Below are 16,639 nucleotides of genomic sequence, written 5' to 3'. Positions count from 1 at the left end.
TGAACCCTCGAACCAACCACTCGAACGATACGCGCTTGACTTTATTGTTTCTGTTCGTAAGTGCCGCGCACTAGTTACGTTCTGAGTGCCGTTGCTTGGTTTCAAGCGACTATTACGCTCCGATATTCACAATAGATTGTAACCGACACGACGATTAGTCTCCACCTCACATCTACTTTTTAAATTTAAATCTGACATGAGATACCGTACACACAAATTGATCTATAATTACATCAGATTTTTAAAGTACACAATGTTTTCATCGGATTAAAATGAGTTACTATAATTATAACTATATATAATAGTTTTATATATATATATATATATATATATATATATATATCCAAGCTGAAAGTTACGTCACAAAAGATTAATAATACAAAAGATACATAAATTTTATCACGTGAGTTCTCTCGCGTCTCGACAGTAATCGATCGTGAATATTTTTTTCAATCGAACGTCGATTTTAATGTGATGTAAACGGGCGAATGTAACAAACCGGTGGCGGACACCGCGATCGTAGCCGTGGCCGAATAGCTCAACGTGAACTATCGCGCTTTTTGCTGTCTCGTGGCGTGGCGACGTGCTCGTGGCCGGAAATCAGCCACGCGGATGGAAAGTGTCCGCCGGATCGTTGACTGCGTCGACCATCCCCGGGGCAATGCGCGATCGGTGTATCGTAATAACAGTGATTTAAAAACGTCACAACGAGCGGCGACGGCTGGCAATGCACTCGCGAGAGAGCCGTCGAGGAAGCGTAAAGCACCTTTTCTCGAATGCAGACTGTGCACCTGAAAGGCCTCGAATAAATCTTGTAAACAACTTTGCGGATCAAAAGCCGTATCGAACAATGCCCTATTATTTAGTAACCTGAAATTACTATGGTAATAGATGCGTATTGCCGTTTTCTTTCGTCATTTACCGCTTTTCTACCGTACGAATTAAAAAACCTCATAGTCACCGACTAAAATAATCTCACATCTCACATATTGTCTAATTAATTTATACATTAATTAATTATATGTTATTAGATTTTATCAACGAATTAGATATAATAAATATTATATATACATATATATATAATTTGCTGTTTTATTTCTTTTTGATATCTCTCGCTTTGTCAATTGCTGTTGTTGGTATTAACTGATAGAAAGCCAACGCAGAATTTCATTTAACGTTTCCCTTTGGATAAAATTAATCGACGGAATACAAAGGTCGGATACAACGTTCCGAACAACGTGTATCGATGCGATCTGCGCTGCGATGCTTTTGACGATCGTTCCGTTGAAAAGCGATCATATCTTCGTCGATCGATTATTATCCGCCGACATCGATGAAGCGGTCAATACATAGCGCGAAACCACGCGGAACCACAATATCGATAGAACATACATAGAACGATTTCTGCAACGTCTAATTGCCTTAACAATTATAGAATGTCGATCTAATTCACTCTGCGACCTCGAGATTATATCTTCTCTCGTACGAACAGCGCAGTTCAACGCAGTTTCCTGCTTTTATATACGGGGTGTCCCTATTTTCTTGCGTGTTATTTGATTCATCAGACAGTCAGGGTAGATTTGTCAACAAAGATATAATAAAATTGATTATTAAAAGTTCCGATTCAAAGGTGCTTCACATTTTCGAATGCCCCGAGAGTAGGTCGTCGCTGAGGAGTCCGAAGAAACGCTATTCTTGCACATTCAATGGTTCAACACCGTCGCTTTGTCACCGTTATCGACGTCCTTTATTATTAGCGAAGAGCGAGAGGCTCGCTCGTTGACTTTTCCGCAAGGATGCTTCTCCGCCAAGTACGTACTCGTTGAAAAGTGAGAGCACTTCGTTATTGCGGACAGTCACGTTCCAATTTTATTTCGTCACCAGCGAAATAAAATTTGCCTACCTCGCGATTACATCCAAAAGGGAAACAATATTAATTTTTCAAACAAATTTTCTCTTCTAAAACAATTTATAATAACGATTTATTCGTTATTATATCAATTTTTACGCGAGTCGATAGTCGATAGTCGTAACACCGTCTATATGAATGCGCTTCTCCGTCGCGATTGGCCATATCGGCGCGAGCATTAATACAATTCCGGACCAGACGGTAGACCGCTGTTGAATATTCAGTGGTTACACGTTACGCATTGATGGCGATAAATTCGAGACGAGCCGCGTTACGGCGCGCACGGCGCCGCCGACGTCACCGTCGCCATCGCCGTTTATTTCATCCGCGGGAGGAATTCCGAACGTAAAACGCGAAATTTATCGTCGAAGGGCCCCGGGATGACGCGGCCCGCGCAATGCCGGCCGCGAGAACGAGCTTCCGCCGTTTAACCTGCCGCTCCTCGATTATGCCGACTTTTGCGAAATTGCTCGTAATTCACATTGTCTCATTGTGGCGTAACGGTGCGGGCAATCAACGTTCGCTTTACCGTAAAGGACCCGCGCGCGCGTTTCAACGAGTAAGGAGGGAACAAAAGCAGAAAAGACACGAATAGAGTCGGCGGAGACGTGCCGTCGCAACGTCGCGCACAACTCCGGCGTTCCCGTTTCCGCTGAACTTTGCCGGCGCCGACGATCTTCCGCGAGTAAAAAAGATGCCACGATGCTGTTCGCCGAGATACCAAACACGCGTATATTGTTCGTCGACAAGAATAAGAACTCGCAAGAGAGCGACGCGACGAGGAGATGTCAACGGTATTATTAACGAGGATAACGAGCGACTCACCTGAAACAGATTGTAGCCCTTGTCGTACATCCACATCTCGTCGGCTGGATGTTCCTTCGGACTTTCCCGTTGGCCGGCGTTTGTGACGTGAGGAGCCGATCCTCGGATCAGCTGAATCGCCAGGGACCTCTGCAGGAGCAAGAGGCATCGGGAGGGCCCGGGGCCTCCGGGGCCCGTTCCGTCTCCTAAGATCGAGGCCATCGCGAAGGCCCGCCGCTAACGATGTCGATGATACGGCGGTGGCATCACGAAGTCTGTAACAGGAAAAAAATATATTTGACACTTTTTCCTTTTCAAAATTGAATTTTTAAAATTGATCCGTTTTATAACGCAAATAATAAATGTAAAGGATAGTATATTTTTAATTAATTATGATTAATTGAAATTAGAACAAGATTGGAGAACGAATATGAATAAAAAAAAAGTAATTATATCAATTGAAAGGTTGTAAAAAGTTAAACGAGAGGCATGTCATAATTCATCGCACAATACATTAAATTAATCCCATAAAATTACGTAAAAAGGCGCCCGGACGACTTTTTATACGTTACGCAATCGAAAACTGTAGACATGCTTGATAGTGGAGGACTGCGAATGACCTGCAATTTTACGCAACGGAGACCTCCGTCTCTCATCTGCCGTGCTGTCTTACGTCCAATTATTCTTATCGTCGTACCATGGAGAGAGATAAAGCGGCAGCGAGTTCATCGCACCATTATACGAGTTCACGAAAGTTGCGGACGACGTGAGAGACTCTCCGCGAAACCTTCTTTACACGCGCGTGTGTTGGTGACGCGTACAGTTGCTTTATTGAACGTGCGTTGCGGGCAAACTCCACTCGCAGGATACGAAGAATCTAGGATCAGTGGTTCTCGACTCGCCGTAAATTTATGTTCGACTCAAAATTCGATCAAATGCGAATTACGTGTCTTGTCTAATAATATCAATTCCATTTGACGCAGAAAAATGAATCTTCCAATTTAATTACATTTTATGTCATTAATATATCGTCATTATTATATCAATGACGCCTATTTTATTTCGGAAAAAGAATCAAATGTAAATCACATTTTTCTAAAAACTCTTGTATTTCGAAATCCAGAGAAGTAGTTGAGAGATCCTTGCGAGCGTCGTCGTTTTTCATCTTCTAAAGACCAGAAGATAACGTCACGTATTCCTATATTGTATCAACGCTTCCCACCTCGGACGCCTAATTGATTTAGCCCGTAGCTAGCCTGAAGGGTGGAACACCCTTGCTCGCGAAAATCCACATGGCACCACAGCTCGTGAAGGACGAAATGTCGGATAATAAGAAAAGGGACGGCCGTCATCACCCCGTGCATTGTCGCAGTTCTTTCTCTGGAGCTAAGCCAAAAACGCAAGATTGCTTTATCGATTCGATGGTGCCTGTACGGAAATTCGATCTGACCTTAATTACCAGACGACCCCGAATGGCCAAATGTATTATAGCACTCCGGTGTGTAAAGAAGAAGTAGTCTAGTCTTACAAATCAAATTATTTGAAGTATTCAAAATCTATCTTTTCAGACTATAGAAACTAGACTAGACGGACAGATTAAAATTAAACTAGACTATTAAAAAATTAATTTTAAATCCAGATTATATATTTTTCATTTACAAGCAAAAATATTATAATTTTCTTGGAAAAATTTTAGCCTTGATTTGATTGAATTTATATTAATGCAAATAATAATATTCTAGATATTAGCAAGAAAATCTTCATATAAAAGATTTTTAGGCTCGAGTTGAGCAAAAGTAATTGTTGCATCAATACAAATTCAATCAAATCAAGCCTAAAGGAAGATTACAATATTCTTGCCTGTATATGAGAATATTTATCTTGATTTATTGAAATTAATATTTTTCTGTGTATGATCTATTAATTTTTTTTCTTAAGAAAAAATGTTTATGAAATGATCGCGTGAATAGGATCAGATTGAAATTCAATTTAATTTGATACAAAAAGATCCAACCGACATCTCGAAGGTTAATTAATAGACTAATACTGCCTTACGTCCCGTTTATCTGTTTTCCAATGGCGATGAGCGCTCGAATCGTTTTATTGGGAAGTACCGCATGGTTAATGGTAGTTAAAGTTCACTTCCTGACATCGATAGATGTCCGATAACGCAGATAAGATACTTTGTGATGCGTAACGAGCGTACGGGACACACACCGGTGTACCGCAACTATCGCATTACTTTTTAATCGGAAGATAATTGGATAGTTAGTGGTACACGCTCTTCTGTATGCGGATAATAGACGACATTGAATAATTCCCTGTGAAATGGCGACCTCTCTCACGCGATCGCGACGAGCTGATGATATCCCCCGCGGGGATATATATCGAGGAAAGAAAAAAAAAAAAAAAAAAGATTCGCGCGGGATATAGAGAGGAGAATAAGATTTAATAGCGTCTAATCTTTCTCGCGTTGTTGTTCGTTCGCGTTGTCTGTCATACCATCCGCTCTTCGAGCGCGCGGCTGTCTGGCGCACTTTTATCCGTTCTATCTCGGAGTATCTCATTCTCACCGATACAATAGGGCAATTTTCGCAACGTACTTGGCAAATAGTTTATCCTATCGGCTTATCTGGCGGACGTAGACGGCCGGTCCGCGGTGCAAAAGAAATTGTTCCAAAACGAAACGGATTTCGAGAGAGAGAGAGAGAGAGAGAAAGAGAGAGAAAAAAAAGACTCCTTCTCACGAACCATTCAGTCTTCTCCGTATTGCGGATTGAATTCGCTCGATTTCACCTTGTACCAGATCGCCGGGCGGAAGGTGTTCGACCGTGCCGCACCGCGGAAAAAGGACTTCCTGCCGCATGACTCACCCGCCGTGCGCGCACGCGCGCATGTATCGTCAGATCGTGACGAGGGCTCTCATTAATGTCTTCTTGCCTGCGCCACGCCGCACCCGCACCCGCACCCGCACGCATGCCGCAACATGTTGTCGTTGCATCCCTGAACCTGAACCGCGGCCGCCAATCGGATCGCGTGGGACCGACATCGCCGACACCGACGACATTAATTAACGCCCGCTCGCGTTTAATTTTCCTGTCCGCGCTTTTCTCGCCGCCGTGGAAAGCGGCAATGTGTCTCTTTGATTCCTCCAGCGCGCGAGTCACGAGCGACCTGGATTCCCCGATCTCGTCCATTATAATCGTAATTACGGTAATCACGGCCGTCGATCGGTCTGCCGACCAGCAAGAACGGCGAGGCGGCGATGTCTCGTCGGAAATAGGAAGAATGCGATTCGCGCTCGGCTATTCTCTCCTCGCGAACGCGATCCGCGCTCGATCCCTCGATCCGATCGCGGATCTCGCCAGAGACAAGGTAATTTCCCGGGTGAGATTAACACGTTTGCAGAAACATACAAATCGCCGCGCGGCGAAACGACGGATACCGTAACTTAATTACGTGCCCCGTAGCTCCGAGTAAGTTACAAGTGGGATTACATGTTCGGTTTATCCGAACGATAACCGCACGGATTCGTTAAAGCGTTGAAGATGACCCCCCCCCCTCGCCCCATTTTACCATCACCTTTCCTAACCTGGAATAGGCCACGTTCATAATCCCGTCTGTAGCAGATGTCGCCTTATATTTTTCTTAAGACGCTTTACACGAGTAAAGTGAGTCGTTCCGCGTCGCTTTATCTCGCGCGCCTCCTGAAATAGCCGCGTCATTAATTTCCTGCTAGACGACTTGTCCGACAATTTGTCGAAGCGCAAAATCTCGCCGGTAAATCTCTCCGTCGGCGTCGTCTCTTTCACCGAAATTTTTTTTCACCATATTTTTTTTTCTCCTCCGTACGGTATGGTCACTTTAGAGAATACGGCGCCACGCCGTAGGGGGTGGTTAAGAAAACAAACTTTCATATCCGACGAACAAATTCATTCTTCGGCGATACTTGCGTCGTAAAGAATCGCTCATTCTGCGATACATCCTTTGATGTATCGTCGACCTTCTCGGCGGCGAAGACCAGCCGGTGGACCCCGCGGTCGAGTGTCTAGAAAGTACTTCTCGTGCGGACCATTCTCGTAAAACGTGTAACGGGAACGATCAAACAACGTCTCGCTCTCCTAATGGAAGTCCAAATAAAGACAAATCTACGTCCACGCCGCCGTTGATCTCCGCATCGGTGAGACGGCCGGAGACCGTCTTAAACGAGAAACGAACGGGGTTATCAATGACTACATCGATTCGCTAGGAGCCCCCAAAGTATGATGAATTCTTACGTCAGCCTGTCGATGAGAACATAAATAGAAAGTGCCGGCTGGCTATCATCTTCACTTGACGTTGTGGAAACTATATACTATAACTGCGCTATTAATGCCTAGAAGTTTCTTTTTAATTACGATGACCAACCAAAGAGTATTATCAATATTAATATTTCCAAGTACGGGAGCGAGTATTATGAGAGAAAAACTGAAGGAGTGAATTATCTCGAGATACGAGGGAAATATCTAAGCGACGCGGGAGATTCATCAAGCGCGCCTTTCGGTGATTCTGGAAGGGAAAAAAAGTTGCGTGACTCTCGCTTCGCGCGCGACCGACATAGCTCGACGTAATAGGATATATCAAGAAACTCAAGACGCGAAATTACCACACACTCCAGGCTTCCATTTAAGAATCACATAATTGTATATCCCCCGGACTCCGGGTTTAATTAGCGTTACGCGGAGAGTTCTATCGAGAGATCTGTCGCATTAGCATTATATGCGCCGGATTATTGCATACCGAACGGCCATTGGTACGCACGTTCGAACGCTCGCGTCTGCTTCTTGTAATTCTCTAGTCCCAACTAACTCTAGTCTAACTCTAATGGCAAATACGATAAGTATGCTGATCGTTTATTTGTGCCGCTCCGCTATAATACCAATGCAGCCGTCAGTTCTCCGATAAATACGATTATATAGCGTTAACTTGGAATAGCATCAAAATAAAATGGCACTGGTGTGAGACGAGTATTAGATGGTGTTATCATGGTATAAAGTAATTTTTACAATACAATTTTTTGATCACTCAATATAATATCCATCTTCTATCGTCATAAAAAATTTATATAGAAATAAAATATTTCAAAAATTTTATCATCATATTTAAGCATCCTGTATAATAATTTTGACGTCCCGACGAAATTATTTTCAGATCTACATCTGGCCAAATGTTTAAACACTATACGATAAAACCATTCTTTCCGTGTAGATTCTTTCGTGTACATTGCAACGTATATCGTAAATTTAATCCTTACGAACAAAACTGTGGAGAAAGGAAGAGAAATAAACGTTTAGCTTCCTCGTGGCATATACGTATTATACGATGCGTACTGAGGAGGTCAAACGTCGAGAGTACACTCCAAGGTACCGAGCGATGTATCCCGGAAACCCGGTTCTCACGCCTCCACCTCCGGGACGTCGCGGCGACGTGGAAAACGAGGGGAATGCACGCCAAGCGCATCGTGAAAAATCGCGAGGGATATACCAGGCGAATGTAGTCGTAGTCTACGCTTTATGTTCCGCGCTTCAGGATAGGCTCTCACGTATGCTTCGGAGGTATTGACAGGGGGTCACCGGGGGCTACCACGAGGTTCCACTCGAGGTTCCTCTCTTGTAATGACAAGCAACGGTAAAGCGCGGATACACGGGCGACGCCGCGCCACGCCACGCCACGCCACGCCACGCCACGCCACGCCACGCCACGCCACGCTGCGCTACGTCACCGTGCCGGATGGCGTGGCTTTAAAGGATGTCAATTGCGAGCGCGCGGATAATACGCCGTACGTGAACATTATTGAAATAACGACGGCAGGGAGAAAGGCCTCTCGTCGACACGACACGACACGACGCGACACGTCAGTGTCGGCCGATTCGATTCCGATCGATTCCGGCATCGATATCGCCGCGGTAAAGTTAAACTACGAGGCTCAACTACGCGGGGCTACCGCGTCTCGCGAAAATCGTTCTCCCAGCATGCACTCCGGGGGACTCCCGGGGACGTGGGACGTGGGAGAGCGATTTTGTCTTACATTCGACCTGAGTCGCTGGGATCATCGGTATTATCCCCAGATCGCCGGCACGTGCGCTACTAGAAAGCTCTAAGGCGATGCTTCTTCCGGAAACGTGTTGGAAAACAAACGAGTTCCCTTCCACGAAGGATACGTTGCTACTTGACATTTAAGCGACACGTTAACTAATTAATATGTTTTCACTGGAAACGCTTTTTATTATTCTGGCGCGCATTAACGTACGAGAAAAATATTTTCCTGAAAAGAGAGACCGTGCCGAGTAAACGGGATAATTATTATTATATCGTGGTCATACCAGTTTTTTCAGCTTCTAGACTTTATGGAGGATATTTGCATATTTTACGCTCTTGAGACGGAAACGCGATAGTTCTCGGGCATCCTATTTCCAGAAATGGCGCATGCCTGGAACATTTCCAGCTCCAAATAAATGTTTATCTCGCCGTAATAAAAGCGCACTCGAGCTGGTGTTGCCGGTTAATAAATAACGTTCGTTCGATCGGATCCCGAACGACGATACTCCTTCTCACCGCGAATCACCGCGCACGGTGGAAAAATATCACTGTGGAAAATCAGGTTTCGTAACGTGCTAATGAGCAACGAGCGTAAATCGAGAAACGCGAGCGAGAGGTGGCGAGGATACCTCGGAGTGCTCGAATAAAGGATGTCAACCGCACTCGAGTGTGACTATCGCGACCGAAGGTGGTTCAACCTGACAGAATAAATTACACCGGACGTAAGGACGGGCGAAGTCCTTGGCGGGGAGGTGGCGTAATTTTCCGCGGTTAAAGAATCCTCCTCGGCGAATAATGGCCGTGTCGCGATCGAGATCGCGATAATAATCCGTTAATAAGACGCGGCGCGAATGCACCGCCGTGTGGAAACGCGCCGCATGGAAAATAAAAGTTACGGCTTTCGAATCTGGCGCGCGCGTGGTGCTCCACTTACGACAGATATTGAGAAAACGTTATTTTCTCGATAGCAACGTGTAAATAGCTTCTCCACATGTGGTATAATTATTTGAAAAGAAATCATGCCGGGCGCAACGCCATTAAAATTCTATTCTTTTAAACGCTGAAATGCTAATGATATAAAATGCAATAAAGTATACGGGTGTAAAATAAATAAATAAATACATCTGCGTGTCGGTACGATCTTACTCGTCTCGAGCGGCACGCAATTTTACGTACGCGCGAGCAAACAAGCGGCGGCAATACATATAATTCGTATCGTAACGTAACAAGGACAGCAGTTAACGTTCCGTTGTAATAGATAAGACGGTTTAATTCGTTGAATAGCCGGCCCCGTAATTGCGAAACATTGATCCATGAAACTTTCACGCTAACAGTGGCTGCTAACTGGGTGGTACATGGCGTTTCGTGCTTCTCTGCCGTTTTGACACGTTTCCGATCACGCCATCGCACACCAAGCGCGAAATTAGGCTCGCCAGAATGGGCTTGCCAGAAAAAATTCACATACATATTATATGTGAAATTTTGCGAGCGATGCGAGATTTTTTAGAAAAAAAAGGAAAAAAAATTAATGAGATTAATCGATATTTGTTTAATAATAGCTTAGCGGTTAATTTAATAATTTGATTCGGTCGTCCCACGCGCGTATGTATGTTGAATTGAGAGAGTCTGTTAATTAATTTAAACATAGGAGAAAGCGAGAGTCGGAATAAAGCCGTAATTTCGCGTAATAATTTGTCCGAAAGTATCGCGTCGCAGGAAACTTTCCATTGAATTTGCCGAAGAAGCGGCAGTCATTTCCGAGATTGATACCCCCCCCCCCTCTCCCCAGAGGCGTCGAGTTACTTTAGAGACTACCGGGACGATAAGAAACCGATTATCATATAGAAACGGGCGAATCGCTGCGAATTTAATAAGAGATAGTCCGCGGCGAAGAAAGCGTATACGTTTTTGTGAGAATGACTTTTTACGGGTGACAAATCAAGAGACCTGCGAGAGATCTGTAAAAAAAAAAAGTCGCAGATCGTGCAAGGACGTGTGCTCGCGTGTATTATTAATGGCGGAGGCGCGCACGTACCTAATTACGCTTTATCGTTTCCCAACGCTTCTCTTCCTACCTATAAGGGAAACTAATGACGATTAACCGGCGGTGCATGGTTAATTGTCGGCACGTGGATCATTATCAACGTGCGCCCACGTACGTCGCACGCAAGGGGGCTCATTGTCACGTGCGTTACATTGCCAGAAAATTCTTTGAATATCCGTTACGCGGTAAGTGAAAACGAAATCTCAAACGAAAGCCCGTCTGAGGAATCCGAGATTAAGATAACGAAATAAATTGTGAGCTATTAAATTACTTAATTAATTAAGAAATCCAAAAGAAATTAATAAAAGAGGAAACTGGAGGAAACAAAAGAAATCGCGGCAAATTAGGTAACTCGGTTGTTTAAGTTGTTACGAGAGCCGTTACGGAAGTCGACCATTAATTCTCCATTACATAGAAGAAATTCTGCGTCATACTGCGATTCGTGCGATTTGATCCGATAAAGATTGACAATATATAATAAACGGTCGCTTTTAACGGTTAACGTGCATACACGACCGATATAGTATGACAATCCATACAGAAGTCACTCGTTTTCACTTTCCATCGACCTCGAGGTTGTACGAGCGTATGCCCACTCACGCGAGCATGCCGACACCGACACAGAGAAGCGTCAGGGTACATACATGCACGGCTATTATTCTCGTTATTTGCCGTCAGAGCCGATCGAGCAGCGACAGATCGAGTCGAAAGTCTATTTTTTCGCGGTCGCTCGAGGAGAGGAAAGTGCAGTCGTAGGAGGAAAACAATTTAATCATAGCCGCAAGACTCCGGATATACATGCGTGTTTACACGTGTATTAATAGTTGCAGAAAGAATAATCGTCAACAAAAATCCCGACGAGTAAACAAGTACTCTAATCTCGCGAGAAACGCAAGATGTATTCCAGAAAAAAGGAGCTTACCAGTTTATTATTATTAGTAATAAATATAAATATCTTAAAATCATTTTTATTTAAACGCCACGATTCCACGTGTAATTATCAATAAACGTTAATTTCTGCAAATCGCACTCGTGGGAGAGGAAAGCTGAGTTGATGTTTTGCCGAAATTCGGAATGAATCAGAGGAATCCATGGCGTTTCATCGCACGCGCGCGCGCGCGATGACGACTTCGTGGTCGTTTTTGGAAAGGAGAGCCGTAAGAGAGGAAATCGATCCGACGTTCGACGGGTGTTGCAAAACGAGCAACGCGTGTCTTTGTTATACGCCGGCCCTGGCGCGATCATTAATATCTCGCTGCTCTCAGGCCCGAGATATACCGGGCGGCGACTAGACCAATTACCGTTATAGCGCAAACACTGTTGCTGCCGTTAGAAAATGATTTATCGCGAATTGTTCTCGGCGCGGGATTTATTGGAGCGGGCCGACGGAGCTTATTGAAAATCTCTCCTGCGGGATCGCGCGGCGCGAACCGCTTTGTGCGCTCCGAGCTCCGATTCGATTTCTGCCGCGGGAGAAACGTCGCGCGAGTGTCTCTGGAAGGAAACGCGACCTGATCGACCGCACGTACGTGCGTGCCGTTACAGCGCCACGTCCGATTTATCAAAACGTTTCCTTCTCTCTCCGCTTGCAGATTTTCTGGAGCGGATCCGTGACGGTCGGACGATAACCGCTGCCAGCAGATAACGCCGATCGGCGGGTCCGATATCACGGACCTCTATAAACATTTTTTGTCTCTTTAATCCCCGAGCACATTTTTCATTTATCGTGCCGTTTGCGGATTAAATCAAGAAACTCAATTGAGCGAATAAGTTCACCGATAATCGAACGGATACGATGGTTAAGTATATATATATATATATATATTAATCTCGGAAATGTATCCGCACGCGCGCCATGCGAAATCAGCCTGCACATACCGGTGCCGGTGCATTCACACGTCTCACTGTGTAAACGCCGGTATTTATCGCTCGTCTATGCGCATTTACGGGTTTTGTACTCCCGCGAAACTCGTCTAACCGGCATTAATAATAAATTACTTTATTAGATCGCGCGCGCCTCATCGGCGCGAATATCTCGCGAGCGAGCGGCGCTCAATATCTGCGAGCGCGCCGCTATCTCAATTTTATATCTCAACGATTTATTGTAACGAACGAGCAAATGCTGAACGTGCACCGTGCGAGTGCACGGTCGCGTCGATACGTAAATACGAGCGTACTCGCGAAACATCACGTGCAAACGCGCGCCACCCGACGCTACGATATTAATTAATTAGCGATAATCCGGCGATGTATAATTGTTCGAGATTATCGTGTTTTATCGGCGGATAGCTCGGGGAAACGCTCGATCCCGCGCGTACGCGCGATAAGTCTCTCGCGAGGCGCGAATGTTAAATGTTTAGCGATAAATTTCGCAGCGGTGCACTCGCGTACGGAAAATTAAGCGCTATTTGTTCAATCGAGCGCCGATCGATCAAGCGTTGCATCGCGCGCGCCGTAAATTCGCGCGTTTACATCGTCGCCGCGTCGTCAATCAACGATAAACGAGCGTGATTAATCGCGCGCGCATTGTATCCCGGGTCACCGTGCGGTTGCCGCGAAAAAAAAAAAGTTCCATTCCATTAATTTACCACGTTCCGTTAAGTCTCTTCACTCTCTAAGTCGCGGCGCGGCGAGGCGTCCGCAAATAAACGCGGAACACGCGAGTTTCTCGGTTAAAATCACTCTTCCTTTTCTTTTCTCTCTCCCTCTCTCTCTTTCACCCGCGGGGAACAGCGAGACCCGTCGCTTCCTCCCGAGAGATGTAAGAACCATCATCGAGAGTCTCGTTTTTAAACGCGGACTAATTACGAACCGCGACGAAACGAGATGACCGACCGCGAGTCGCCTTTTCGTGCCATTTTTACCGTACCACCGGCTAAATATCCGTCCTGACATTGTCTCCCGTATAATTCGATCCCCGTTCGCATGATGTAACGCCACCGCGCCGGTTACACGGCCGTTAGTCTAGCGTAACGTCATCGTGAACACGCAGAAACGATGCTCGCGTTTTTTACCTCGCGGAGATTGCTCGTTATATGGATTAGGAGAGCCAACGGGGTTATTTCTATCGCGAGAGACGTGCCTCTCGAGCACCGAGACGGGCAATTTATAAATACACCACCGTTCGAACGTACCGGTGAAAAAGTCCGTTTTCCAAGAAGCGACGCTTTTCTTTCGTTACTATTACTAAATAAATGCAAAATCTCCCCGTCTCCCGTTAATATTCTTCGCTCCAGAGCTCACGAATAGCTTTGGGGCGTATACGATGCTTTTATAAATCTCGCGAAATGTCTCAAAGGTACGAGGGAGAGGAACCCCTGAGATAACGGGGCGGGAAACGAAATAGGGGTGAAAATCCCAGGACCCTCTTAAGGGTCCGTTCATCGCTGCACTGATTACGAGTAGAATTTCCGGCCGTCCGACGTAAATTCCACAGATTTCTACGACTTGAATCAGCTGACTCGTTATGGCTCGCATTTACGACTCGCGAAGGATGAATCCGAGCGACGGACAGGCGACGCGAAAGGTCAAATTGGAGTTTCGCTCGCATAGAGAGACGTTACTCTCCTCTCATAATCCGAATAATCTCTCGCCGAAAGTGCCTGTCAGAATGATTTCGAATATTTCGCCTATAATAAAAAAAAAAAAAAAAAAAATCATCAAATTTAAACACGCTTCAATCCGTCATTATTCGCTCAGTTAAAGCGCTGCTGGAATTGGACATTATGGATCGTTAAGAACGTAAAGTTATTTGTCAAGACGCGCTGACAGCGATTAGCCACTTCGGCGGGAATAGTGGGAATATAATCGCGGGACGCGATTATTTTCTCATAAACGATCGAACGATTAATTCGTCGACGATAATGGCGGCTCGAACGACTCGACGAGCGACAGATCGAACGGCGCTCCTCCGGCGGGACTGTTTAATTTAACGTGCACTCGTAATTATCGTCCGACTGGCATCGCGAGGAAGGAAGAGATGAGGGTAGGAGACGATCGTAAATCGTGCCGCGAGGAGAACGATCGTAAAATCCGTGGCAAAAATCCGTCCGTCCGTAAGCGCATGGACGATGCGCTTACGGTCGGGAAAAAAAGAATGCAGATGTTCCCGGAAGTGGCGAGGGCCCGGGGAAAACGATGCAACCGGCTTGAAAGACGGGGATTCCGAAGGAGGATACGCGCGCATGGATATTACACCGCTCTAGGCTTCGGGTGTGGTCGATCATAGGATAATATGTCGTGAGAAGCTGAGTAAGACAGACTAACAGGGAAGACCTTTCCGCTTGACGCGCGGATCTACGCGAAAAATGATCGTAACGCAATTACGCGCACTGTCGATCGCGATCAACCGATCGGACCTGAGCCGTCGGTTAACAAACGTCGCTGTGAAAAATAATTTATATGGATAATACAAAATAAATTTAATCGTAATATATAACAAAATAGTAAGTTATAATATATATTTGTAAATTAAATAATTATATTAATAAATATAATTATCATTATGTATATATTATTTATAAATTAATCACGGTATATGTAAATGTCTATAAAGTAAATCTATAATACAGTTTTTTTTTTTTTTTTTTTTTTATATAGAAAACTTTTACAGATGATCAAGTAGTAGAAAGTGAAGATTAAATTGTGAAACGATTTTGCGTGTATAGACATATGATTGAATTGGAGATTTACGAGATATCTCGTCCAGTGTGCTCTCAGAGATCGACATATCAATGAAAATATTTTAACGGTTGATAAGTACGACGACGTTTAACCCTCTCGCCGCCGAAGACAGCTGTAGGCGCTAGGAAGACTCCGCTTCTATATAACTTAAAGGCGACTATGGTCGCCCGAGTGGAACTGACGTTTTCTCGAGGCGGTTTCGCCCGAGCCGACAGTTAAAGGTTTCCACCCGTGCGATTTACACGCGCGATGCTTGTACGCACTTTGCCGGAAATTACGTTTTACGTCGGGAAATAATTCCGTTTCAATTATGTCCGATGTCTGCATTTTAATTTCGTTGCAACGTGCACGCGCGCGGCGCGTCTCCCTCCCCCTCCTCTAAATAGATAAAATCAATCTCCATCTACGCGGGCTTCAAAATTCACGTTTCCACTTATATAAATACTTCGATCTAACAGATTCGTTTATTATTACGGTAACGAATCGCCGACTCAAATGTAGTATCACGGTCAGCTCTGCTTCGCATCGCGATGCGAACAATGGCGCGGATAGAATCCGCGGTTACCGCACCGCCGACAATCGCGTGCCGCTCATCTTCAGCGAGATTCCAGCGAGAGCGAGAGAGAGAGAGAGAGAGAGAGAGAGAGAGAGAGAAAGAGGGGAGGGGGAGGGGGGTGGGAGCAACACACGCCAGCGTCCGAAAGGGAATTCCGGAGGAAGATGTACGAACATATGCGCGTGCGATTCCATGGACGGATTTTCGCTGGAGGGCCCGGGTGTGGTTGATCGTAGGATAATGCTCGCGAGGATACGAGGGAGGAGAGATGCGAGAGAGGGAAGAGCCGCGGTTCCTCTTCTCTCGCGCGAGATCGATGCCCAAAGGCGAGACGCGCGGTCCACCTCTTCCTCCTCCCTCCACCTCCGTCTAACTATCCGTATGTACACGTACACGTGCATACACGTGCGCGCGGGAGGCGGCAGCTATCTGCAAAGAGGAAACTTCTCTTTCCTAGGATTTTTTCATGGCTTTATCCAAGGCGGTTTCCTCTCTCCCTCTCTTTCGATTCCGTGAACTCTGGATCCGCCTCTACTGTGTAACAGGGTGTTTGGACAGCCGTCGA

The 16,639-nt window shown here is 45.4% G+C and overlaps 1 protein-coding gene across 2 annotated transcripts in view; it reads right to left on the bottom strand.

Moving 5' to 3' along the window:
• Nucleotides 1–16,639, bottom strand: part of knockout (Stork-head domain-containing protein knockout) — a 74,904-nt gene that overhangs the window by 33,347 nt on the left and 24,918 nt on the right. For both annotated transcript variants that reach the window (XM_011649945.3, XM_011649946.3), the window contains exon 2: nucleotides 2,735–2,988. In XM_011649945.3, the coding sequence (XP_011648247.2) occupies nucleotides 2,735–2,935 (201 nt within the window). In that variant the 5' untranslated portion in view covers nucleotides 2,936–2,988. The remainder of the gene's footprint in view (nucleotides 1–2,734; nucleotides 2,989–16,639) is intronic.

This window comes from Pogonomyrmex barbatus, unplaced genomic scaffold (assembly GCF_055798465.1).
Source record: "Pogonomyrmex barbatus isolate J1 unplaced genomic scaffold, ASM5579846v1 scaffold1, whole genome shotgun sequence".
Classification (NCBI taxonomy): domain Eukaryota; kingdom Metazoa; phylum Arthropoda; class Insecta; order Hymenoptera; family Formicidae; genus Pogonomyrmex; species Pogonomyrmex barbatus.
The sequence above is the reverse complement of the archived record's forward strand: the minus strand, read 5'-3'. Positions and strand labels throughout refer to the sequence as shown.